The sequence below is a fragment of the Bufo bufo genome, chromosome 2 (genome assembly GCF_905171765.1).
Source record: "Bufo bufo chromosome 2, aBufBuf1.1, whole genome shotgun sequence".
Lineage (NCBI taxonomy): Eukaryota > Metazoa > Chordata > Amphibia > Anura > Bufonidae > Bufo > Bufo bufo.
Genome location: NC_053390.1, coordinates 318,629,834 through 318,655,675, shown reverse-complemented (window position 1 = coordinate 318,655,675; position 25,842 = coordinate 318,629,834). Strand labels below are relative to the sequence as shown.

Here is a 25,842-nt window from a genome sequence, read left to right as displayed (position 1 = left end):
TGCACGCCATGGTGGACACCTGGAGCAGCTGTTACAGGCAGGGACAGTACATGCGCAATGGGTCAATGTTTTTTCAGAGCAGCAGGATGAGGTGCCCCAGAAACAAGGCACTAATGACACCTCAACGTTTGTGTTGGTCTGGTTCTTACACCAGGCACTTATCCGCCTCCTCATTATCCTCCACCATGGACATCCTCCCATTCCAAACATAAGCAAAATGTCATTCCAACTCTCTCTCCCTCCTATCACGTGTGTAAAGTAAAGCATTGCAATGATGTGTTATAGCTGATCAGCCTGGATGAGAAAGCCGATTACTGTCTAAAGTGCATCAATTATCAAAAATTCCACTGACTGTCTCCTGGCCAAATCCAATTGGGCAAGGTGGTCAGAGACAATAACCAGAACATCATTGCCTTGATGCATTTGGGGGAAAATAATACATGCTCCCTGCATGGCTCACATGTCATCATAAATTTAGTTGTACAACACTTTTTGATAAAGTCCACTGGCTTGTAGAGAATGCTAGCCTTGTACAGGAGGCTTGCATTTCAGCCATTCTTATGTGGAAAGGAAGGGTCCCCCCCCTCCCGGATTTACAGTGACAGAATAGTTTGCCACTGAACCACTTGATCTGTGACATTCCAACTTGCTGGAATTCCACCTTGCATATGCTAAAGGGTCTGTACAAGAAGCTTAAGTGGGGAATGATTTTGTCATGAACCAGACCACCTCAACAGGAACATGTGTTTGAAAGTCAGGCAGTGACACCAGGGACACCTGTTGTCTACTCAGCCCCTGCAGCATCAACAATGTAATCCCTCTGATATTTATCTTAGAGTAGACACTCACACTGATGCAACAAGGAATGACGGAAGAAAAACAGCTTATGCATTTTGCTGTCTGCTCGGTAGCTTTTAGGGACCTACATGGAGAATATCCTATGATGGAGGAGGTGGGGATGAGAAGCTGGCACCAGAGGAGGAGTCGGTGGTGGGGAAGCAGGAGGATGATGATGACAACACTGGCCACGATGACCAATGATATCAGTGATGGGGGGGGGGGGGCGTAGTAGCCAGAAATAACTTGGTCCTCAGGCACACTGGCCAGAATGCAGAATGGCAAGCTGTACACTTGCTTACATAATGAAAGGAGTATAATGATTACTGGATAGCAATGCTATTAGACCCTTGCTATCAAACCAAAATGGGGGAATGTTTTTCTGTTGCCAAAATGGACACCACATTGCTTTATTGTCAAATAACACTATGTATACAGCCTGTCCCCGCTGTGTCACCCACTTCCTGCCCTCTCCATTACCACAAGCAGCATACGCTACAGCAGTAGCACCAGTTCAGTAACATCAGCAAGATGGAGAAATTGTTTGATGTTTCATGCCAGGCTGGCATGAATCAACAAATGGAGATGTACCACCTCAACACCCAGATTCAGTTTTAACTGAACTGTGGCTTTTCTCAGGGGCATGCTGTGTTCCCTGACCCCATGGACTTCTGGGCAAGCAGACTGGAACAGTGGCCGGAACTGGCCCAGTATGCTGTCTTTGTTCTCCCTTTTCTAGCCTCCAGTGTCATCTTAGAGAGGGTTCCAGGGAGTAATATGGCATTGTGACACTTAAACAGATGAAGTTGTCCTTTACCAGTGTATAAAAACATAATTTTTGTCAGAATGAATGAGGCATGAATCCAAGAGCCCTGTCATGCATCATGCCACTGTCTGCCTACCTACCATCATGTTCCATACTGTATGGCTGCTGCTGTCATAATTCCACTGTCACTAACTGCCTGCCTATCATCATTTGTCATACTATATGGCTGCTGCTGCCACAATAATGCCACTGTCACTGGCTGCCTGACAACCATCATGTTCCACACTGTATGGCTGCTGCTGCCAACATCATGACACTGCCACTGTTGGCCTTCTTACCATGTTCTGTGCAGCATAGCTACTGCCACTACTGCCCCTAAACAGCTCTACACAAATCTACTACTTTGTCTGTTCCATGTTGTGCTGCCACTATTGAGGTCACATCCCACTATTTACCCTACCCTTTCTGCATTGTACACACTGTACTGCTGCTTCTCCAAATTAAAAGTGAGAATATTCCCAGGCTTGTTCACAACAAAAAGAGAAAAAGTCACCAAGGGGGCGCCACAGACTCCAATGAATACTGCATAAGGCACTAAAAATTATTTAAACTTATAAAAGTTGCTGTAAAAGTTTTTTCAACAATTAAATTTAATATTGAAAGAAATAAAAATGACTCACTTCACTGAGGAGGAGGTCAAAGGCATAAAGCTCAAGACACCCATTAACTCTACCTCCCCAGCCAGGATCACTTGTAATATGTTAGGAACAAACACGGCAGTACCCAAGGGTTACTTCTTGTTGTTTCCTTTTATTATCATCACAGGTGGGCTCAACGTGTTTTGGGGGTTCTCAGAATACCCCTTCTTCAGGAACAGTCAGAAAAAATAACAATACAGCCATAAAAAGTATCTTTACTGGCGGGTCTTATATACTATAAGACCCACCAGTAAAGATACTTTACTGGTGGGTCTTATATACTATACCTTTAGTGAGTGCCATGTGGTGGCGGGGAGGGAGGGAATGTCGCTTCCGGTTTACGGACCGGAAGTGTGTGTTCCACTGTGAAATGCATATTGGAATCATGTTTTATTAAAATATAATTGGTGATTCAGTGGGTCCAGGTTTATCCTTGGATCACTGGTGTTGGAGGATAACACCAGGGACCTCTGTGGGGGAAGAGAGGTGTGAGAATGAAAAAAAAGAGCGGGACAGGAGGGAACTTGTTCAGAACAAGCCACTCTTTGTTTGACAATTAACACTTGTGCATGTATAAATATGGCAGGCACTGTCCCTGTTAAAGTCTATTTTTTTGATGCTTGTGCAGAACAAGTCACTCTCTTTTCTGACAACACTTTTGCATGTTTAAATAAGGGTAGGCATTCTGCCCCAATTAAGGCATAATTTTTGGGATTCTTGTATAGCCACTTGTAAAGCCACTCTGTCTTCTGACACCTAACACTTGTGCGTGTATAAATATGGGCCCCCATTGAGGCATAATTTTTAGACTCTTATGCAGAACAATCCACTTTTTCTTCACATCAATATGTGATTGTGTGACTATAAACAGGGGCATCAGAGGCATATTTTGAGGCAAGAAACCACAGTTTTTTCCCATAATACCATGTGTAATATCCATAATATCCACAATCTGCCCCTGATAATAGAAATTTTGGAAAGCTTCCTAATATGAAGCAGCATAATAGATGTGATAGCACGGTGTGTTGTTAAAACGCTTTTAACACCGTCAATCATGCAGCTACATATATATATATATATATATATATATATATATATATATATATATATATATATATATATATAGATAGTAGATACAAAGACTCCAGCCGAAATTGTGTAAAGTGCAATTTTCGTTTTATTAGGTACACAATGGTGATTGCGACGTTTCGGCACATCCGTGCCTTCATCAGACTGTAGCAGAAAATAAAAATAAACACAGTAAATAAATCTGGTATTTACATCAATATCCATGAAAGCGGCCGTTTCTCATGTATATGCGCATTATTGTATAAGTTTACAAACGCATCAACTAAAAGGTAAAAAATAGAAATGGAAATGCTATGTCAGCATAACAAAATACAAAAATTACATAAAATATAGAGTTTATGTCTCTGAAGTTCAAGCCTGGAGAGGGCTGCATTCTGGAAGGACACAACCAATAGTAGTCACCATCTAGGGGGTTGGTATATCTGTAGTCGGTTAAGATAGTAATAGCAATAGGACAGCTGTATGATATCAGGTAATAGTACAATTCTATATGTCAACCAGGAAGTAGGTCATCAGAAATTATAGTCATAAGTTCTGATAAATAACAAAGAGCATGGTGGTCCAGATTCTCAGGACTAACTTACCTAGTGCCGCTTGAGGTACCGACGATAACAAGGTAGGACGCAGTGTGAGGATAAACATGCGGTTGTACCGCAGACAGGAAGAAAGGCGCCATGTATAAGGTAGTTAGCGTGGGGGTATAAATACCTGCACGCCATCCCGGCATTGTAAGCGCTTCCCGAACCGTAAGTGCGTCACTTGGAACGCATGTTACTGACGTCCTGCGTTCCACCGACCGGAAGTATCTACTATTGAAAGGGATGGGAACCCTACTCCAGCAACCAATCCACCGTGTGCCACAAGGGCTCTGCTTGCAATTATTAAGAATCCCTAACCTGGTGAAGCACCGTGGCAAAGAACATGACAAGCGAAACGCTTTCATTCCAAGAAGATGAAATCAGCTCTATTCTATCAAAAGTCACCTTGACAAGTGATTTTTTACAAACGCCAAGCTCGGAGTTCAAGGCTAGAGACCTGGAAAGAGAATCTAGGAAACTTTTGAGCTTTGAATTACACAGCGTAACCATGGCCGAATATCTCAAAGTCAGACGTATACCCCGAGGACTGAGGATACGGACTAGACCAACTTTCTTCAAAGACAACCGGGACTATTGTTCAAAATTTGAACAAATACTCAATAAATGTTCTTTTGACATAATGACTTTAACCCTGTCCTTTCTCCAACAAGCTATCATGGATACGAAAGAATTAGTCAAAAGTACGGAGGAGCAACTTCAAGCAATACTCTCACAAGAAGACTACGACAAACTCTTGGAAAAACTGAGAACACATCTGGCAACCCAGCGCAAAGAAATTGAGGACACCAAACGGAATAAATTCCGCAGAGACACTGAAGACTACCGTCTGAGCAGAGTCTACCGATGGCCTGATACTCCTTCCTCCAGTTCCAGATGGAGATCTTCCTCAACTGACTCCTCCAACTCAGGATCCAATCGAGACCCAAACTACCGACCAAGACAAACAGATTTTCGACCTCCAAGAACCCAAAAAAGATCTAACAGAGGAGGACATCCGCAAGGGATACAACCTACAACCGTGACTACAAGATCTCAGGTAAGGACACAATCACTAGTAGTCAATATATCTTCCCATTCACTCAGCCCGGCAGACATGACACTCCTAGAAAAGGGCCTATCTTTCTGTCCTTCCTATACACTAAATACTTTTCAACTGGAACTAGATTTACATAGATTCTTTAGACGCATCAGATTGACAACCCACTTCAGCGCAATAAAAGAGAAACCAGCTCCACAAAGTTCTAATACCCTAATCTCAGCCAAAGATCTATTACTAAGGAACAAAAGTTCTTACATGCCACCAAAAACCCAACCACCGGTGGAAACATTTATTTCACTGGTGCAAAAAGACATGTTTTCCTTCAGGAAAAGTATAGAGAAACAGGAATTGAAATACACCAGTAACCTTACTCAAGTAGACAGACAAGCACTCAAAAACCTAACCAAACAAAAAAATCTGATTTTTAAACCAGCTGACAAAGGTGGGGCTCTAGTTATAATGGACAGAGATCACTACATAACAGAGATTTCAAGACAACTTAGTGACGAAAATATCTATGAAAAGCTCACCCACAACCCCACTGCAGATATAGCCCGTAAAATTCAGGATACACTTACCCTATACATCCAGAAGGGCACCATAGACCAAGATACAGCAAATTTTCTGACCAACAGACACCCCATTATTCCTGTTCTTTATACCTTACCCAAAATCCATAAGAATCTGCTTAACCCACCCGGACGTCCCATTGTAGCCTCAACTGACTCCATCCTCTCCCCCCTATCCATCTTTTTAGAGAAAATATTGACCCCAGAAATCAAGAAAACTCCATCATTCTTACTAGACACATCCGCCTTTCTAGACACCCTAAAAAATCTGGGACCAATACAACAAGATACCATTTTGGTAACATGGGATGTATGTAGTCTATATACCTCAATCCAGCACCAAAAAGGCCAGACAGCTGTTGACAAAATCCTCAAAAAAACAGATAAACATCCGAATGTTATTTCCCTGTGCAATGACCTACTCTCCCTAGTACTGCATCATAACTTTTTCCTATTCCAAGACCAATTCTATCTACAAAAACAGGGAACGGCAATGGGGTCCAACGTGGCACCCCCGTATGCCAACAGCTACATGGCAGACTTTGAGGAAACTCACATATATCCTGACAATACCTTCATCTCACACGTACAACTCTGGAAAAGATATATCGATGATATCTTCTGTATCTGGCAAGGCACAACCGATTCATTACTTGTTTTTCATGAATTTCTTAATCATATCACACCTGAACTTCAATTCACCATCCATTTTGATCCCACAACCATCAATTTTCTAGATACACTGGTAACCAAAAATCCTCAAGGTAAGCTCACCACCGATCTATACAGAAAGCCGACAGACAGAAATAACCTATTACACTTCTCAAGTTTCCATCCCACCAATACTAAAAAATCACTTCCCATGTCACAATTCCAAAGGATCAATAGGATAGTACAGACAGAACCCACACAGTCTAAGAGGATTAAAGAGATGCAAGATCGTTTTAGAGAGAGAGGCTACCCTGCACATCTAATTAGTCAATCCATACATCCCCGCAACACTAATCACCCACTAGGCAAACGCATACCATTTGTCCATACATATCATCCGAATGTTAGAAAAATGGAGAATAGCCTTAGATCGCATTGGCACCTCTTAGCCAAGGCCTATCCAGACATTGAAGAATTTAAAAATCCAGTCCTTATGTGCAACAGACGGCCTAAAAATCTACGTGACCTATTAGTCCGGGCAGATATTGGTTCAACTACCAAGATATCTCGTCAGACATTCCTCAGGACCCCCAAAAAAGGTACATTCCCCTGTCACCACTGCATACAATGCTCTCACGTACAAAAAGGCAACAGTATATCACACCCATACACAGGAAAACAATTTTTAATAAATGACTTTTTCTCATGTGACTCGGATTTTGTCGTCTACACACTCAAGTGCCCATGTGGCCTCATTTATGTTGGCGAAACCACCCAAACCATCCGTAACAGAATATGCCAGCACAAATCATCCATACGCAAACCTAACCTGTTACTCCCTGTCCCATACCATTTCAATCAAGCATCCCATTCTATCTCTCAACTTAAATACCAAGTCATAGAACACATCCCAGCACCCAGAAGGGGCGGTGACCGAATCAAAATATTGAAACAAAGAGAAGCCTTTTGGATCCATAAGCTTGAAAGTATGGAGCCACGGGGGCTTAACAGAGAATATGAGATACAAACCTTGTTATGATATACACATGTCCGTAAATTAACCGATCTCCCCTTTTTTTCTTCACAGGCCCATTGACTCTCCGGGATTACTCTAGTGCCGCAAATGTATCCTTTTATGTGGTTTGTTCAGTCTATGTCATACGTATTGTTATACTATATCACCATGTTAGCACATACAACGTTACACGTGATTACCTTGTAATTCTATTTTCACCATGTCAGCACGGTTTACGTTATATGTTATCACCTCCTTATATCTTTGTTCTCTTCAGACACTTCATTCCACATACGACCATTCAGCTAATATGATTCCCATTAGATATAATGTTTCCTCAATATTTTTTCCTCTGTAATCACCATTTACAATATCCCTCGCCCAGACTATGGCCCCTCCCACTACCATTCTCCGACACATCTGATCCACAATGTAATCACATACACCTTCTTATACATTGTAGAGACCATAGTTCCATGATTTATACCTATTTCACTTAGTAATAACTGAGTTTATTTCCAATTTCTGATTGCTCAATTCATGATAGCATATTCCGCATACACTTCCGGTCGTTGGAACGCAAGTTTGCGTTCCACCGCGGAGCACTACACTTATCCATTCATTATACTCAGGCCAACCTCACATGCAAGTCTCCCATTCATCATATCTGTCTAGTCTATTACTTCACATCTATTACTATGTATCTGTGGGCCTGCCCTGTGTTCCACCTAGATACTTCCGGTCGGTGGAACGCAGGACGTCAGTAACATGCGTTCCAAGTGACGCACTTCCGGTTCGGGAAGCGCTTACAATGCCGGGATGGCGTGCAGGTATTTATACCCCCACGCTAACTACCTTATACATGGCGCCTTTCTTCCTGTCTGCGGTACAACCGCATGTTTATCCTCACACTGCGTCCTACCTTGTTATCGTCGGTACCTCAAGCGGCACTAGGTAAGTTAGTCCTGAGAATCTGGACCACCATGCTCTTTGTTATTTATCAGAACTTATGACTATAATTTCTGATGACCTACTTCCTGGTTGACATATAGAATTGTACTATTACCTGATATCATACAGCTGTCCTATTGCTATTACTATCTTAACCGACTACAGATATACCAACCCCCTAGATGGTGACTACTATTGGTTGTGTCCTTCCAGAATGCAGCCCTCTCCAGGCTTGAACTTCAGAGACATAAACTCTATATTTTATGTAATTTTTGTATTTTGTTATGCTGACATAGCATTTCCATTTCTATTTTTTACCTTTTAGTTGATGCGTTTGTAAACTTATACAATAATGCGCATATACATGAGAAACGGCCGCTTTCATGGATATTGATGTAAATACCAGATTTATTTACTGTGTTTATTTTTATTTTCTGCTACAGTCTGATGAAGGCACGGATGTGCCGAAACGTCGCAATCACCATTGTGTACCTAATAAAACGAAAATTGCACTTTACACAATTTCGGCTGGAGTCTTTGTATCTACTATTGAAAGGGGTGGGAACCCTACTCCAGCAACCAATCCACCGTGTGCCACAAGGGCTCTGCTTGCAATATATATATATATATAAATATATCAGTGTAATTTCAAAAAAATTACAAAAAAAGATGACATCTTTTTATTAACAATCTGAGTGCTAGAAGACTAGGGAGTGTTATGAACCAATTTCAGGACAATTGGAGCAACTTGGACTCATGAAGAATCAATTCAGTTTTGAATTGACAAAAATTTGTTTGAAAAAAATTAACTGAATCGGACATACTTCTCAAATTTATAGTAGTCTATCCATTTAAGAATACTAATAAGGTATCAAGAATTATAATGGGATAAGATATACACAATGGAAGCCTTCGAGTATTAGATAAGATTACATACATTTTGGTAGGTACATGAGTATGTTGTATAATAAAAACAGAAAATTGTCTTCATTCAGTAATAACATCTTTAAGTCAGCTTTCATATTCAGTTTATGATTCAAGTAGTAGTAAAGCTGCTTCCAGTTAAATTGATTGTGGTTTGGTATATTACTATATGAGTCTCAAGAGAAAGTTCATTAAAATTAATGTGTCTATAATTAAGTTAATTCATATGCCATTTGTACAGTTATAAATTATTTACTGTTGAAAAGGCCATTATTGAATTGCATGTGAAGCATAACCTCATATGATAAAACTGTTATATCCAATTTAAAATGAATTTCTAATATATATATTTCTCCCTATATCTCTAATGAGAATGAAGCAGGACCATAATAAATAGTATCTGTCACACTCTAATTTGGTATGGTATTCTTATTCGATGTTTGAAAGGGTATTTCCTCATTTGATATAAATAAAATCTCAAGCTATCATTAGTTCGTATCAAGAGTTAGAAAATGATAAATGACCAGGCTCCAGCAGTGATATTTTTTCTAGGAAACCATTAAACATATAGGATCAAAATTTACTAAAATTGTTACTAATAGCGGCTGCAGAATTTATAGAGATAGCCCTATTCTCTGAACCTAAACTGGAATATAAAGTATTCATCAAACCTTCAGTATCCTTTAAAATTAATTTTTTATTAGGTTCTATAAGCAGTCAATATTAATACATTCTGGATGTGAAAACAGCATTCTGTAAAAACTGTTAAGCTGGATAGCTTATAGAGCATCTGTCACCATGATCAACCCTATTAAACCAGACTACTGCTTGGTAGGGTTGATCATGATGACTAAAAGAGCACTTTCTCTCTGTAATTGGTATTACCAATGCAACCAAGTTCTTATATTTATGTATATTAAGAGGAAATGCTCGAGGCAATGAGGGGCTGGCTTATCCCCTCGGATAACAGTAAGATTGCAGGGATAGGAATCCTCACTAGTGATGAGCTAACCCATGGAACTTCGGATGAACTACAGGTCAATGTTCGGGTTCCAGACACGAACTTGACCCGAATTGGAACCCGAACCCCATTGAAGTCAACGGAGACCCGAACTTCACTTTATTATTTTCTGTTATAACATGGTTATATTGGAAAATAACATAATACTTAAGACAGAATGCAAAGAGACACCTTCAGAGGCATTCCATTTTGCATTATTTCATAATAGAAGTCTATGGGAGCATAACGGACAGGACGGATCAGTTATGCTGCCCATAGACTTCTATTATGATGGAATGCAAAACGGAAGCTTTTTAGAGGCATTCCATTTTGCATTTCATCATAATAGAAGTCTATGGGCAGCATAACGAATCCGTTATGCTCCCATAAACTTCTATTATGATGGAATGCAAAATAGAATGCTTTTAAAGGTGTCCCTTTTGCATTCTGTCTTAAGTATTATGTTATTTTCCAATATAACCATGTTATAATGGAAAATAAGAAAGTAATTCATAAATCACCTGAACCCCAAGCCTGAACTTCAGTGAAAAAGTCGGGGTTTGGGTCCGGGTACCTGAACTCGCAAAGTTCGGTATCAACCCATCCCTAATCCTCACTGCTCTGATTCTTGGTCCTGAAATCTCATGCATGCGCCAGGCAATGAAGATCTTGGAGTGGTCATCCCTGATTTGAAATCTTCACTACACATGTGCTGATATTACTGATAATTGTGCACACACAATATTTCAAGGCAAAGCATTGAAGAAGTGAGGTTGTCATGCCCTGTCATTGTCACTGAGAGATAGGTGGCAATGGAGAGAGGCAGAGTTGAAGGAGTGCTCCGAAAGGCTAGACCAGCCCCTCCGTACTCCAGGTACCTCACCTACATTTCAATAAGAATTTCTCTGCATCAGTAATCCTGATTGCAGATAGTAAGAGCTCATTTTAGTTGCAGTGATCAACCCTACCAGACAGTATGCCTGGCTTAATAGGATTTATCATGGTGTCAGATGCTCTTTAAAGCCTAATTCAGCTTCAGAACTAAAAGTTCATATTTTTCTGTAGTTTAGCCCTATATCTGACTTGCAATATGTACATGCAGAGGGTCTAGAAAGTTTAGAACTAGGGAGTTGTTTGGTAAAGTTCCTAAATCACTGCCTGTGATATGATTAAAGTGTACTTCTTTTCCCTGACAAAGGGTAAGACAACCAAAAAAGACTTCTTTATTTCACTTAACATTATTTTAACCCCTGACCACCTATCATAAATTTACGGCGGATGTCAGGCCTTTGAATATGGCGTCCACGCAAAAGCAGGTCAGGTGTCATAGCCACCATAATGTGACTCCCCATAGCAGAGCTACAATTGTTTAATTTTAGTGATGATTGAATCGAACTAAATGGAATTCGATCAGAATTTCAGAAAAAATTAGATTTGCCGCGAAAATGAATTTCCTAGTGCTTCGTGGTAGCGAATTGAAAAAACATACTTACCGCCTCCATTTTCTGGCAGCGGGCTGTTCACCACCATCTTGAATAACCCCTTAACCCCTTAAGGACTCAGCCCTATTTCACCTTAAGGACCAGGTCATTTTTTGCAAATCTGACCAGTGTCACTATAAGTGCTGATAACTTTTTTCGTCACATATTGTACTTCATGACACTGGTAAAATGAAGTAAAAAAAATTCTTTTTTATTTATAAAAAATACCAAATTTAGCAAAAATTTGTAAAAAATTGCAAATTTCCAAGTTTCAATTTCTCTACTTCTATAATACATAGTAATACCTCCATAAAAAAGTTATTACTTTAAATTCTCCATATGTCTACTTCATGTTTGGATCATTTTGGGAATGATATTTTATTTTTTGGGGATGTTACAAGGCTTAGAAGTTTAGAAGCAAATCTTGTAATTTTTCAGAAATTTTCAAAAACCCAATTTTTAGGCACCAGTTCAGGTCTGAAGTCACTTTGCGAGGCTTACATAATAGAAACCACCCAAAAATGACCCGATTCTATAAACTACACCCCTCAAGGTATTCAAAACTGATTTTACAAACTTTGTTAACCCTTTAGGTGTTCCACAAGAATTAATGGAAAATAGAGATACAATTTCAAAATTTCACTTTTTTGGCAGATTTTCCATTTTAATAATTTTTTTCCAGTTACAAAGCAAGGGTTAACAGCAAAACCAAACTCAATATTTATGACCCTGATTCTGTAGTTTACAGAAACACCCCATATGTGGTCATAAACTACTGTACGGGCACACAGCAGGGCGCAGAATGAAAGGAATGCCATACGGTTTTTGGAAGGCAGATTTTGTTGGACAGTTTTTTTTTACATCATGTCCCATTTGAAGCACCCCTGATGCACCCCTAGAGTAGAAACTCCATAAAAGTGACCCCATCTAAGAAGCTACACCTCTCAAGGTATTCAAAACTGATTTTACAAACGTTGCTATCCCTTTAGGTGTTCCACAAGAATTAATGGAAAATAGAGATACAATTTCAAAATTTCACTTTTTTGGCAGATTTTCCATTTTAATATTTTTTTTTCCAGTTATAAAGCAAGGGTTAACAGCCAAACAAAACTCAATATTTATGGCCCTAAATTCTGTAGTTTACAGAAACACCCCATATGTGTTCGTAAACAGCTGTACGGGCACACGGCACGGTGCAGAAGGAAAGAAATGCCATACGGTTTTTGAAAGGCAGATTTTGCTGGACTGTTTTTTTTGACACCATGTCCCATTTGAAGCCCCCCTGATGCACCCCTAGAGTAGAAACTTCCAAAAAGTAGCCCCATTTTAGAAACTACAGGATAGGGTGGCAGTATTGTTGGTACTAGTTTAGGGTACATATGATTTTTGGTTGCTCTATATTACACTTTTTGTGAGGCAAGATAACAAGAAATAGCTGTTTTGGCTCTGTTTTTATTTTTTGTTATTTACAACATTCATCTGACAGGTTAGATCATGTGATATTTTTATAGACCAGGTTGTCACGGATGCCGCAATACCTAATATGTATACTTTTTTTTATTTATGTAAGTTTTACACAATGATTTCATTTTTGAAGCAAAAAAAATCATGTTTTAGTGTTTCCATAGTCTGAGAGCCATAATTTTTTCAGTTTTTGGGCGATTATCTTGGGTAGGGTATGATTTTTGCGGAATGAGATGACGGTTTTATTGGCACTATTTTGGGGTGCGTGTGACCTTTTGATCGCTTGCTATTACACTTTTTGTAATGTAAGGTGACAAAAAATTGTTTATTTAGCACAGTTTTTATTTTACATTGAGAGCCATAATTTTTTCAGTTTTTGGGTGAAAGCAGCCGAATTGTATTTTCCAAAAGTTCGCTCATCTTTATTTAATACTAGCTGAAGGACCCAGCTTCGCACAGGTATATTTAATTTATGTCATTCAGTGACATGTACAGCACCCCGCCCCCAAAACAGTGACCTCCACAGCCTCCCACCCCTTAACACTGACCCTTCCACAGTACCCTGTCCCTTAAAATTGGACCTCCACAGCAGCCTTCCCCTTTAACAGTGACTTAACAGTGTAAGCTGCAGGGAGAAAGTTACCTTCCTTCCCACCCACGCAGCTGACAGAAGTTGATTTTTACCTTCATTTTTTTCAATCCCCGTCAGATCAGGAGTGGGAGGGGCGTGGTCTAACCAGATAAGGGGCATGACTTAGCAGGGCCTGGGGGTGGGGTTTTAATTCTTTTGAGGGTGTGACACTTTTTTGCAGCCTAGGTGGGCAAAGGGGCCCATATTCCAAAGAGCACCTTTCGGATTTCACTGGTCATTTTTTACAGAATTTGATTTCAAACTCCTTACCACACATTTGGGCCCCTAGAATGCCAGGGCAGTACTACCCCACAAATGACCCCATTTTGGAAAGAAGAGACCCCAAGGTATTCGCTGATGGGCATAGTGAGTTCATGGAAGTTTTTATTTTTTGTCACAAGTTAGTGGAATATGAGACTTTGTATGAAAAAAAAAAAAAAAAAAAAAAAAACAGCATTTTCCACTAACTTGTGACAAAAAATAAAAAATTCTAGGAACTCGCCATGCCCCTCACGGAATACCTTGGGATGTCTTCTTTCCAAAATGGGGTCACTTGTGGGGTAGTTATACTGCCCTGGCATTTTCCAGGGGCCCTAATGTGTGGTAAGTAGGTATATGACCTGTGAAATCCTAAAGGTGCTCTTTGGAATATGGGCCCCTTTGCCCACCTAGGCTGCAAAAAAGTGTCACACATGTGGTATCGCCGTATTCAGGAGAAGTTGGGGAATGTGTTTTGGGGTGTCATTTTACATATACCCTTGCTGGGTGAGAGAAATATCTTGGCAAAAGACAACCTTTCCCATTTTTTTATACAAAGTTGGCATTTGACCAAGATATTTCTCTCACCCAGCATGGGTATATGTAAAATGACACCCCAAAACACATTCCCCAACTTCTCCTGAGTACGGCGATACCAGATGTGTGACACTTTTTTGCAGCCTAGATGCGCAAAGGTGCCCAAATTCCTTTTAGGAGGGCATTTTTAGACATTTGGATACCAGACTTCTTCTCACGCTTTGGGGCCCCTAGAATGCCAGGGCAGTATAAATACCCCACATGTGACCCCATTTTGGAAAGAAGACACCCCAAGGTATTCAATGAGGGGCATGGCGAGTTCAGAGAAATTTTTTTTTTTTGGCACAAGTTAGCGGAAATTGATATTTTTAATTTTTTTCTCACAAAGTCTCCCGTTCCGCTAACTTGGGACAAAAATTTCAATCTTTCATGGACTCAATATGCCCCTCACGGAATACCTGGGGGTGTCTTCTTTCCGAAATGGGGTCACATGTGGGGTATTTATACTGCCCTGGCATTCTAGGGGCCCTAAAGCGTGAGAAGAAGTCTGGAATATAAATGTCTAAAAAATTTTACGCATTTGGATTCCGTGAGGGGTATGGTGAGTTTATGTGAGATTTTATTTTTTAACACAAGTTAGTTGAATATGAGACTTTGTAAGAAAAAAATAAAATAATTCCGCTAACTTGGGCCAAAAAAATGTCTGAATGGAGCCTTACAGAGGGTTATCAATGACAGGGGGGTGATCAATGACAGGGGGAGTGATCAATGACAGGGGTGGTGATCAATGACAGGGGGGTGATCACCACAGTCATTGATCACCCCCCCTGGAAGGCTCCAGGGAGACGCCTGTATGTGTTTTGAGGATCCGATCCATCTATCAGTGGATCCGTAAAAATCATGCGGACATCTGAATGGAGCTTTACAGGGGGTTGATCAATGACAGGGGTGTAATCAATGACAGGGGGGTGATCAGGGAGTCTATATGGGGTGATAACCACAGTCATTGATCACGCCCCTGTAAGGCTTCATTCAGACGTCCGGATGCGTTTTGCGGATCCGATCCATCTATCAGTGGATCCGTAAAAATCATGCGGACATCTGAATGGAGCTTTACAGGGGGTTGATCAATGACAGGGGTGTAATCAATGACAGGGGGGTGATCAGGGAGTCTATATGGGGTGATAACCACAGTCATTGATCACGCCCCTGTAAGGCTTCATTCAGACGTCCGTATGCGTTTTGCGTATCCGATTTATCTATCAGTGGATCCGTAAAAATCATGCGGACATCTGAATGGAGCTTTACAGGGGGGTAATCAATGACAGGGGGGTGATCAGGGAGTCTATATGGGGTGATAACCACAGTCATTGATCATGCCCCTGTAAGGCTTCATTCAGAGGTCCGGATGCGTTTTGCGGATCCGATCCATCTATCAGTGCATCCGTAAAAATCATGCGGACATCTGAATGGAGCTTTACAGGGGGGTAATCAATGACAGGGGTGTAATCAATGACAGGGGGGTGATCAGGTAGTCTATATGGGGTGATCACCACAGTCATTGATCACGCCCCTGTAAGGCTTCATTCAGACGTCCGGATGCGTTTTGCGGATCCGATCCATCTATCAGTGGATCCGTAAAAATCATGCGGACGTCTGAATGGAGCTTTACAGGGGGTTGATCAATGACAGGGGGGTAATCAATGACAGGGGGGTGATCAGGGAGTCTATATGGGGTGATCAGGGGTGATCAGGGGCTAATAAGGGGTTAATAAGTGACGGGGGGGGTGTAGTGTAGTGTAGTGTTGCTTGGTGCTACTTTACTGAGCTACCTGTGTCCTCTGGTGGTCGATCCAAACAAAGGGGACCACCAGAGGACCAGGTAGCAGGTATATTAGACGTTGTTATCAAAACAGCGTCTAATATACCTGTTAGGGGTTAAAAAAAACACATCTCCAGCCTGCCAGCGAACGATCGCCGCTGGCAGGCTGGAGATCAACTCTCTTGCCTTCCGTTCCTGTGAGCGCGCGCGCCTGTGTGCGCACGTTCACAGGAAATCTCGCGTCTCGCGAGATGACGCATATATGCGTGACTGTGCGCAGCGCTGCCACCTCCGGAACGCGATCCTGCGTTAGGCGGTCCAGAGGTGGTTAAATGCGACGGTGCGGATTCCTTTAGCAGACATGCACACACATACACTCAGCTTTATATATTAGATATTAACTAGGGATGAGCGAATCGAATTCAGATGAAACTTCCGAAGTCGATTTGAATAAAACTTTTTTCTAATACTGTACTGAGCAGGAGCTCCATACAGTATTAGAATGTATTGGCTCCGAGGAACCGAGCCAGAGTTGGGGAAATGTTTTTTTTTACAGTACAAATTAATTTATGAAATTGTGTGAAGTCATCGGAGCCAATACATTATAATACTGTATGGAGCTTCTGCTCCGTACAGTATTAGAACAAAGTTTTATGCGAATCGACTTCGGATGTTTTATCTAAAGTCGATTCGTTCATCCCTAATATTAACATTCCATTTGACTTTGTGACCAGTTTCCAAGATTTAGGCATTACCTTTTACAATATTGTGACTTTCTTAGATGAAACATGCATTGCATATTTGAAAACACTGTCCCAGTGAGGAAAGTACCTAAATTAAAGTAACATACCCTTTTGAACGATTACAGCAAGGGCAATTTCAGTTAGCACCTATATTTTCCTCCAGCACAACTTACACCAATAAAATAAGACTTTTTGCACATTGTACAATCAGCAATATTTCTGGATTACACATATTTTAAAGTGCATTAGGTTGTGGAAAACAATAGTCATGCTGCAACTTACTTTGCTTATGTTGAATGCGCGACTTTTTACAGTGGTAAGAAATTTCCTGTTTGCAGTGCTCAGAATTGTTTATTATAGCCTGGAGCTGCTCCATATCAGCAGAGTATTTGAAATTCATCACATGAGGGTTCTCCCGATTGGAACTCTTTACCTTATTCAGATCTGTATTGTTGTGATGTAATATACTTATTGCTGTATCTAATAAAATGAAGAAAAAGATAGGAAAAATAAAAGTAATCATAGTATTATAGTACATACTAAATAGAATATCATAAACTTCAGAATAATGACAAAAACATTTTTACTGATGTAAATTGATTAATAATAAGTGATAAGATTCACACCACACAATGCTTAAGTGAAAGGTCCGGTAGTTTAAACAAGGCACTTTTGCTATTTACTTTTGACTTTAGTTTGTGGGACAGGAAGTACGTAACTGGAGATGAGCAAATGAAACAAATCAAATTCATTTAGAATTTCCCATAAATTCCATTTTGAAACAAAGCTAAACTCGATTCGCACAAATGTTTGAAAATTCTTTCATTTTACATATCACAGTAGTGAGCACAGCAAGGAAGGAAAAATTAAAACAGGGACCTGGTTCAATCAGGAGGAACCAAATACACATGTGCCTTAGGTGCTATGATCCCAAACAAGTAAATTATGTCATTCTGAATATAGACAATTCTAAGGTAGGACCATTCTGCTACACGAAGCAAAGAAAGAATCTTTAGACAACCAACCAATATAGTGAGTTCAGGGTCTTAGAGTGAAAACAATAGGGATCTAAATAGATTGCTTTAATTAATTGATAGGTCTCATTGTAGGTTTTAACTAAGAGCCATTGTTACATTTGTAACGGGGTTTTGGTGGCGCCCCCTAGTGTCTATGGGGTCCCTAACCCTAGTTAACTCACTATGCCTGACAGGCGGATCCTGAGCCTCCGCTATCTGGGAGTTGGGGTACATGTCTGCGGCAGTGCCTCCACCCAGTGGAACATCCGGGGTAGGGATGTGAGGCTCCACTGGGAACATACTTGGTGCAAATGAGACTGACACAGCCTAACTAGAATTAACTTTATATAGTGCGTAACAAAATGAACCAACATACATAGGAAAATACAATAGCGTAACACAAATAACAGGGTAATGTGGATTCTTCCTCACCCACCCACTAGCACACCTGCGTCCCATCCCCTATCTTCGCCCTAATGGCCGTTGGTGCACATAGGAGAGTTGGGGCCCTTATAAGTCCTGCTCCGCAGGGTCACTGAAGCAGCCTGAGCTGTGTAATGTCTGTCACTGGACCTCAGAGTCTTTATTGTGGTGAGGAGACAGGTGCCCTGTGGTGATACAGGGAGAGGTTTGACTTACCCTCACAACACCATTTACCAGGCCAGTCCGCAGCAATCTCCTTTCACTGGATTCACCAGACGTCTGGACTCAGTGCTTGTCTTTGCCAGCGGTCCCTCTCTCAGCAGGTGTGATCTTGGGTGAAGTAAGTTCTCTCCGTGTCACGGCTGAGGATGGGGGAAATCCTCAGCCGTGTGCAGCCCGGTGATGTTTCGGCTGCTTGGCCATGTAGACAGGATTAGGGAGCAGGTCACCTCCTAAGGCATCCCTAACCTGACCCTAGCTCCTAGCTACATGGGCCAACCTTGATGGTAGGAGGGCCCATGCTCCGGAACCTAAAAGTCCCTGCTGGCCCTCAAGATGACCCTCACCTAGGAGCTAAGTAAGACAAGCCCACTCCTCCTAGACACGGAGGAGCAGGAGTCTCAACGGCCAAGCTGCAGGAAAAGGGGAGACATAAACAGCACTATGGATATGGCAGGTGAACCAGAGTTCCACCTACCTGCCACAGCCTTGCTGACTGGATCCCTGTGTTAGCAGGGTGCAGATCATAAACGCATCCCCACACAGGGACCCAGATCCATAGCTGCACAAAGAGAGACATATAAAACATCACACGGACATCACACATAACTAGAAATAACTTAAAGCGACATTATGGTTATGACATTAAGGTTTATGACCACAGGGGTGGCTCTTACTGGCAGGTAACAAATACATGAGGCTGCTCTCAGCTAAGCATGGCTGAAGCAACCTCCAGGCCTACAAAAGCAATGAGGCTTTATAGGCCAAGAAGCCACACCCCACAGTCGGACACACCCAGTGATCACACACACTAGGAAGGGGATTAACCCTTCCAACACCAGGGAAGGGAAAACACCACTTAAAGGGGAAAGTGCACACAATGACATAAAACACAGTGCACACATCCACACATCACACACAAAACCGCATGCGCAGCGTAGCGAGCTGCATGGCACAGCTTAGCCTGCTACGCTGCCACATACATACTGTTGCCAGCGGCAACCACAGGTGAGGCCAATACCACAGCCCTCACCTGTGATTGAACACCAATGAAAACCGCTGACAACCGCATGCGGTTCAGGAGTCACGGTCATAGCCATGGCCGTGACACTCCCACCCCTCAAAGCCCCCCCACCAAAAAAAGACACGTGAGGGACTCAGACAAGGGGATAGGAGAAGGGGACGTCCACTCTCAGTGCCGGTTCTAAAAAGGGGTCGCTGTCAGCTGCATCCTCTCCCGGCTCACACTAGCCAGTCCGACGAGGACTGCAGCCCGCACCAGCAACAAAGAGAAAAGAACCACTGAGAGATGGACGAGGGGACTCTCCACTCACGTCCCCACTCCAGTCGCTGCCAGCAGACACTCCTAACCAGCAAGCAGCCGGACCACCTACGGAGTGCTGCCAGCAAACGACCAGAGATGGGAACATGGAGAGGGACGAGGGATCCCCAACACGGACACGGAAGGTAAGGTGGCGGGGAATAAGCCACCAACCGTGCCGTTAACGGAGAACCCCCAGGAACGCTCTCCCTCCGGAGAACGCGCATGCAGACCACAAGGGGATGGCACTGCATGCTGCACCCTCTTTCGAAGGTATGCATACCGCATACCAAACAAACACCACGTGTAACTAAAATCAGGGGGAACGCCAAACGAGGCAACGATGATGGCGGGGAAAGCCACTCACCGCGCCCTCAGAGGCGAAACCCCCAGAACGCTCTCCCTCCGAAGAGCGCGCAAGTACCCCTTCCGCAGACGGCGGTACATGCTTCACCCTCTTTCGAGGGATGCATACTCCCACCCCTCAAAGCCCCTCCCAACAACAAAAGGGGAAAGTTGGTGAGGCATAAGAAACAATGGGAGGGGGGGAGGGGAAAGACAAACAAAAAGGGGACACCAACACGGACAACGGTGAGCTGGGAATGGCGGGGAATGCCACTCACCGCGCCGTAAATGGTGAGCCCCATAACGCTCTCCCTCCGGAGAACGCGCATGCACCCCATCCGTAGACAGCAGTGCATGCTTTACCCTCTTTCGAGGGAGCATACTCCCACCCCTCAAAGCCCCTCCCAACAAAAAAAAGGGAAGGTTGGTGAGGCATAAGAAACAATGGGAGGGGGGGGAGGGGAAAGACAAACAAAAGGGGACACCAACACGGACACGGTGAGCAAGGAATGGCGGGGAATGCCACTCACCGCGCCGTAAATGGTGAAAGCCCCATAACGCTCTCCCTCCGGAGAACGCGCATGCACCCCATCCGTAGATAGCGGTGCATGCTTTACCCTCTTTCGAGGGAGCGCCACGTAAGAAGCGACTGTGGTCATACTGTCACGGCTGAGGATGGGGGAAATCCTCAGCCGTGTGCAGCCCGGTGATGTTTCGGCTGCTTGGCCATGTAGACAGGATTAGGGAGCAGGTCACCTCCTAAGGCATCCCTAACCTGACCCTAGCTCCTAGCTACATGGGCCAACCTTGATGGTAGGAGGGCCCATGCTCCGGAACCTAAAAGTCCCTGCTGGCCCTCAAGATGACCCTCACCTAGGAGCTAAGTAAGACAAGCCCACTCCTCCTAGACACGGAGGAGCAGGAGTCTCAACGGCCAAGCTGCAGGAAAAGGGGAGACATAAACAGCACTATGGATATGGCAGGTGAACCAGAGTTCCACCTACCTGCCACAGCCTTGCTGACTGGATCCCTGTGTTAGCAGGGTGCAGATCATAAACGCATCCCCACACAGGGACCCAGATCCATAGCTGCACAAAGAGAGACATATAAAACATCACACGGACATCACACATAACTAGAAATAACTTAAAGCGACATTATGGTTATGACATTAAGGTTTATGACCACAGGGGTGGCTCTTACTGGCAGGTAACAAATACATGAGGCTGCTCTCAGCTAAGCATGGCTGAAGCAACCTCCAGGCCTACAAAAGCAATGAGGCTTTATAGGCCAAGAAGCCACACCCCACAGTCGGACACACCCAGTGATCACACACACTAGGAAGGGGATTAACCCTTCCAACACCAGGGAAGGGAAAACACCACTTAAAGGGGAAAGTGCACACAATGACATAAAACACAGTGCACACATCCACACATCACACACAAAACCGCATGCGCAGCGTAGCGAGCTGCATGGCACAGCTTAGCCTGCTACGCTGCCACATACATACTGTTGCCAGCGGCAACCACAGGTGAGGCCAATACCACAGCCCTCACCTGTGATTGAACACCAATGAAAACCGCTGACAACCGCATGCGGTTCAGGAGTCACGGTCATAGCCATGGCCGTGACACTCCGCCAGGTTCTATCTCTGTGCTGCAGTCTCTCAATGCCAGACCCATGTCCTCTCTCTGGCTGAGCAAATCGTAGCTTCCAGAAACTTTTCCAGGACCTTCCTCTTTTGAGCTGTGCAGCCCACGTCGTTTTAGGACCTGCGATGATGTCACTAACCATGTGACTCCTTTCAGCCAGTCATGTGATAAATGCTCAATGTCTTATTAACAGCATACTGAGTCCATCTACTGGGCATTTCAGATAACGCAGCCGGTGTAACTTTACAGGGTTACATGCTCCCCCTTGAAAAATACTTGCCTTCCACTGGCAAGTCCGAACCAGGGGGCTTAACAAAAATTCAACAGAAAAATGTTTAGCATACATACAGTACAGTTGGCACAGTAATATCCTAGCTAGCTATTTATTTAGGGTAAAGAGTCACTAACATTTACCACTTCAGCTAGTGCATGTAGGAAAGTGGCCATTTTAGATGCTGCTTGTGTCAGCGGGGCATAACTGGGCTCTCCTATATTATCATAAACTAAGGCCCTAGGGGGTTGCCGCACTCTGGTACTGTGTCTCAGTTCTCGCTGTGGGAGAGGATCTTGGGACATCAACTGTGGGACTTCGACTCCTGCCTTCGAAGTAGAGTCTCTAAGGGAAGTTCCAGGCACAAAACATGGACTTTCTGGATTCAACCTTGGAGAACTTTGTGACCCAGAAGAGGTTCCGGGACTTTGTGGAACCACCGGAGTTAAAGGAGGCAATTGCTGTGTTTCTTCTGCGGGTGATGACCACCACTGATCCTCTGCAGTGGGAGTTCCCGGGGTCTCCTCTGCCCCATTTCCAGGACTCTCTGCTGGGTTTTCCTCCAGTTCTTCACTACTCTCTTCCTCTTCATCAGCATACACAACTGGAAGCAGATGGTTTCTATGCCAAGCCTTTATTCGGCCCTCCGGGCCCCTAATGTTGTACACTGGCAGTCCTTCCAGTTTGGACACAACCTCAAACAGGGTATCTTTCCATCTGTCAGCCAGTTTGTGTTTTCCAGGCACACCTAGATTCCGGAGAAGAACTTTATCCCCTGCTTGAATCTCCCGATATCTCACCTTAGAATCATACCTTCTTTTGTTCCGTTCTTCCATTTTTGCTGCAGCTTGGGTGGCCAACTCATAGGCCCGATGAAGGTTTTGTTTGAGGTTCCTCACATATTGAAAATGTGAAGTTGAATCTGTTCCATCAGGAGACACTCCCAAACGGACATCTATCGGTAATCGAGCTTCTCTTCCGAACATTAGGAAATAGGGTGAGAACCCTGTAGATTCATGCCTTGTACAGTTGTATGCGTGGACCATGGCTTCCACATGTTTACTCCAAGACCGCTTCTCGACTTGCTTGAGAGTCCCTAGCATATCTAGGAGGGTCCTATTGAACCGTTCTGGCTGTGCATCACCCTCCGGATGATAAGGTGTGGTTATGGACTTCTGCACCTGCAACATGTCCAACAGCTCCTTGATCAACTTACTCTCAAAGTCTCTACCTTGATCAGAGTGTATCCGATTGGGTAGTCCATAGTGAATAAAATACTTCTGCCAAAGGACTTTGGCTACAGTCACAGCTTTTTGATCTTTAGTGGGGAAGGCTTGAGCATATCTGGTGAAATGGTCCGTTACCACCAGCACATTTCCAATTCCCGCTGTATCGCTCTCAATGCCGAGATAGTCCATGCACACAAGATCCATGGGTCCCGTACTTTTCAGATGACCCATAGGGGCAGCTCTCACAGGCAGGGTCTTCCTCTGGATACACCTCCTGCATGTCTTTACATGTTGCTCGACATGTTCCCTCATGCGAGGCCAATAGAACCGATCTTGTACTAGGCCATAGGTCTTGTCCACCCCGAGATGCCCATGTTGATCGTGGAGAGCTCTCAGGACCATGCCACGGTATCTGTGGGGTAGTACCAATTGTTTTCTGTCAGGGTGATCATGATACTTCACGACCCTATAGAGTACTCCATCTTCAAGATGTAGTCGGCTCCATTCTCTTCGGTATAATTCTCTTTGACTCACAGGTAGAGAAGTCAGCAATTTAGGATTCTTAGTCTTTATTGCTCTGATAACTATCCCAATATACCAGTCCTGCGCTTGAGCCTTCTTCTTGTCTTCTGTGGTTATACTGGACCACTGTTGAAGCATGACTGGAGCATGGAACACCTCAGGCACGGCTTCTGGAGAGTGGCTAATGGAGTCTATCCCCCTTAGCTCGGCAAACTCTTCTTGACTCTCGGCCACCACATACATCTGACAAAAGGCTCCTACCCCCGGCCCAGGGATCTCTTCCCACTCCTCTTCTTCTTGGTGAGGAGGGAGTCTAGGTCTGCGGGACAGGGCATCTGCGCTGACATTCTTGGGCCCAGGCTTGTACTTCAGGCTGAAACTGTAGCTTGATAAGGCAGCCAACCACCTATGTCCTGTGGCATCCAGCTTAGCTGTAGTCTGAATGTAGGTAAGTGGATTGTTGTCAGTCCTTACTTCGAATGTTGCTCCATACAAATAGTCATGTAGCTTATCCACGATGGCCCACTTGAGTGCCAGAAATTCCAATTTATGGACTGGATAGTTCTTCTCTGCACCTGTAAGGCTTCTACTTATGTAAGCCACCGGCCTCAATCCTTCTGGATAACTTTGGTGCAGTACACCCCCTAGACCTTCCATACTGGCATCCACATGGAGGATATATGGTTTCTCAGGGTCTGCATAGGCTAAAACAGGAGCTTCTGTAAGTCTCTTCTTCAATGTCAGAAAGGCATCTTCACATCCTGAAGTCCATTTCTCTCCAAAGGGGTCTTTAGGAGATGGTGCCTTAGCACCCGTTACGTCAGAGGTAATCTTCAGTAGGTCATGTAACTCTCGAGCAATCTTTGAGTAGTCTTTCACAAACCTTCGGTAGTAACCACAGAATCCGAGAAAGGACCGCAACTCACTGATGTTATCTGGTCTTGGCCAATTCAACACTGCTTCAATTTTAGCAGGATCTGTGGCTACTCCTTCAGCGGAGACTATATGCCCCACATAAGTGACAGAGTTCTGGGCAAATCGGCATTTGTCCACTGATAGCTTCAGGCCTTCAGCTTGAAGTCGATCCAACACCTTTAGCAATCTTTGTTCATGCTCCTCTGGTGTCTTCCCGAAAACAATTAGGTCATCTAGATACACTAGACACTCTTTGGGATTCATATCCCCCACAGTTTTCTCCATCAGCCTCTGAAAAGTAGCAGGAGCTCCTGTGACTCCCTGTGGCATTCTGGTAAACTGGAAAAACCCCAAAGGGCAGATGAAAGCTGTCTTTTCCTGATCCTCCTTCTTCATGGGTACCTGATAATATCCAGACCTCAAGTCAAGCACACTGAACCACTGGCTGCCAGATAGGGCGTTCAGAAGATCCTCTATCCGGGGCAAAGTGTACTGATCTGGCACAGTCCTCTTGTTCAAAGTACGGTAGTCCACACATAGCCGAACTGAACCATTCTTTTTTCTCACTACCACAATAGGTGAGGCATAGGGGCTCCGAGACTCTGTGATGATGCCTGCTCCTTCCATCTGCTGGAGTATGTCCCGGACATCTTCCACATCTCGAGGGGGTATTCTTCTTGACCTTTCTCTGAAAGGAGTAGAATCAGCAAGTCTTATAGTATGGGTGGCACTCTTAGAACACCCCACGTCCATCTCTGCTCTGGAAAACACTCCCTCTCGGGTGACCAGTTTTGAACGAAGGCTGTCTTTCCACTCCTGTGGTAGAGGAGAATCTTCTAGATCAAAATCTAA

General features: G+C 43.5%; 1 protein-coding gene across 4 annotated transcripts in view; it reads right to left on the bottom strand.

The window, feature by feature from the left end:
* The window catches only part of LOC120989087 (contactin-associated protein-like 4), a 434,442-nt gene that overhangs the window by 236,784 nt on the left and 171,816 nt on the right, over positions 1-25,842 (bottom strand). For all 4 annotated transcript variants that reach the window (XM_040416967.1, XM_040416966.1, XM_040416969.1 and 1 more), the window contains one exon: positions 17,357-17,554. In XM_040416967.1, the coding sequence (XP_040272901.1) occupies positions 17,357-17,554 (198 nt within the window). The remainder of the gene's footprint in view (positions 1-17,356; positions 17,555-25,842) is intronic.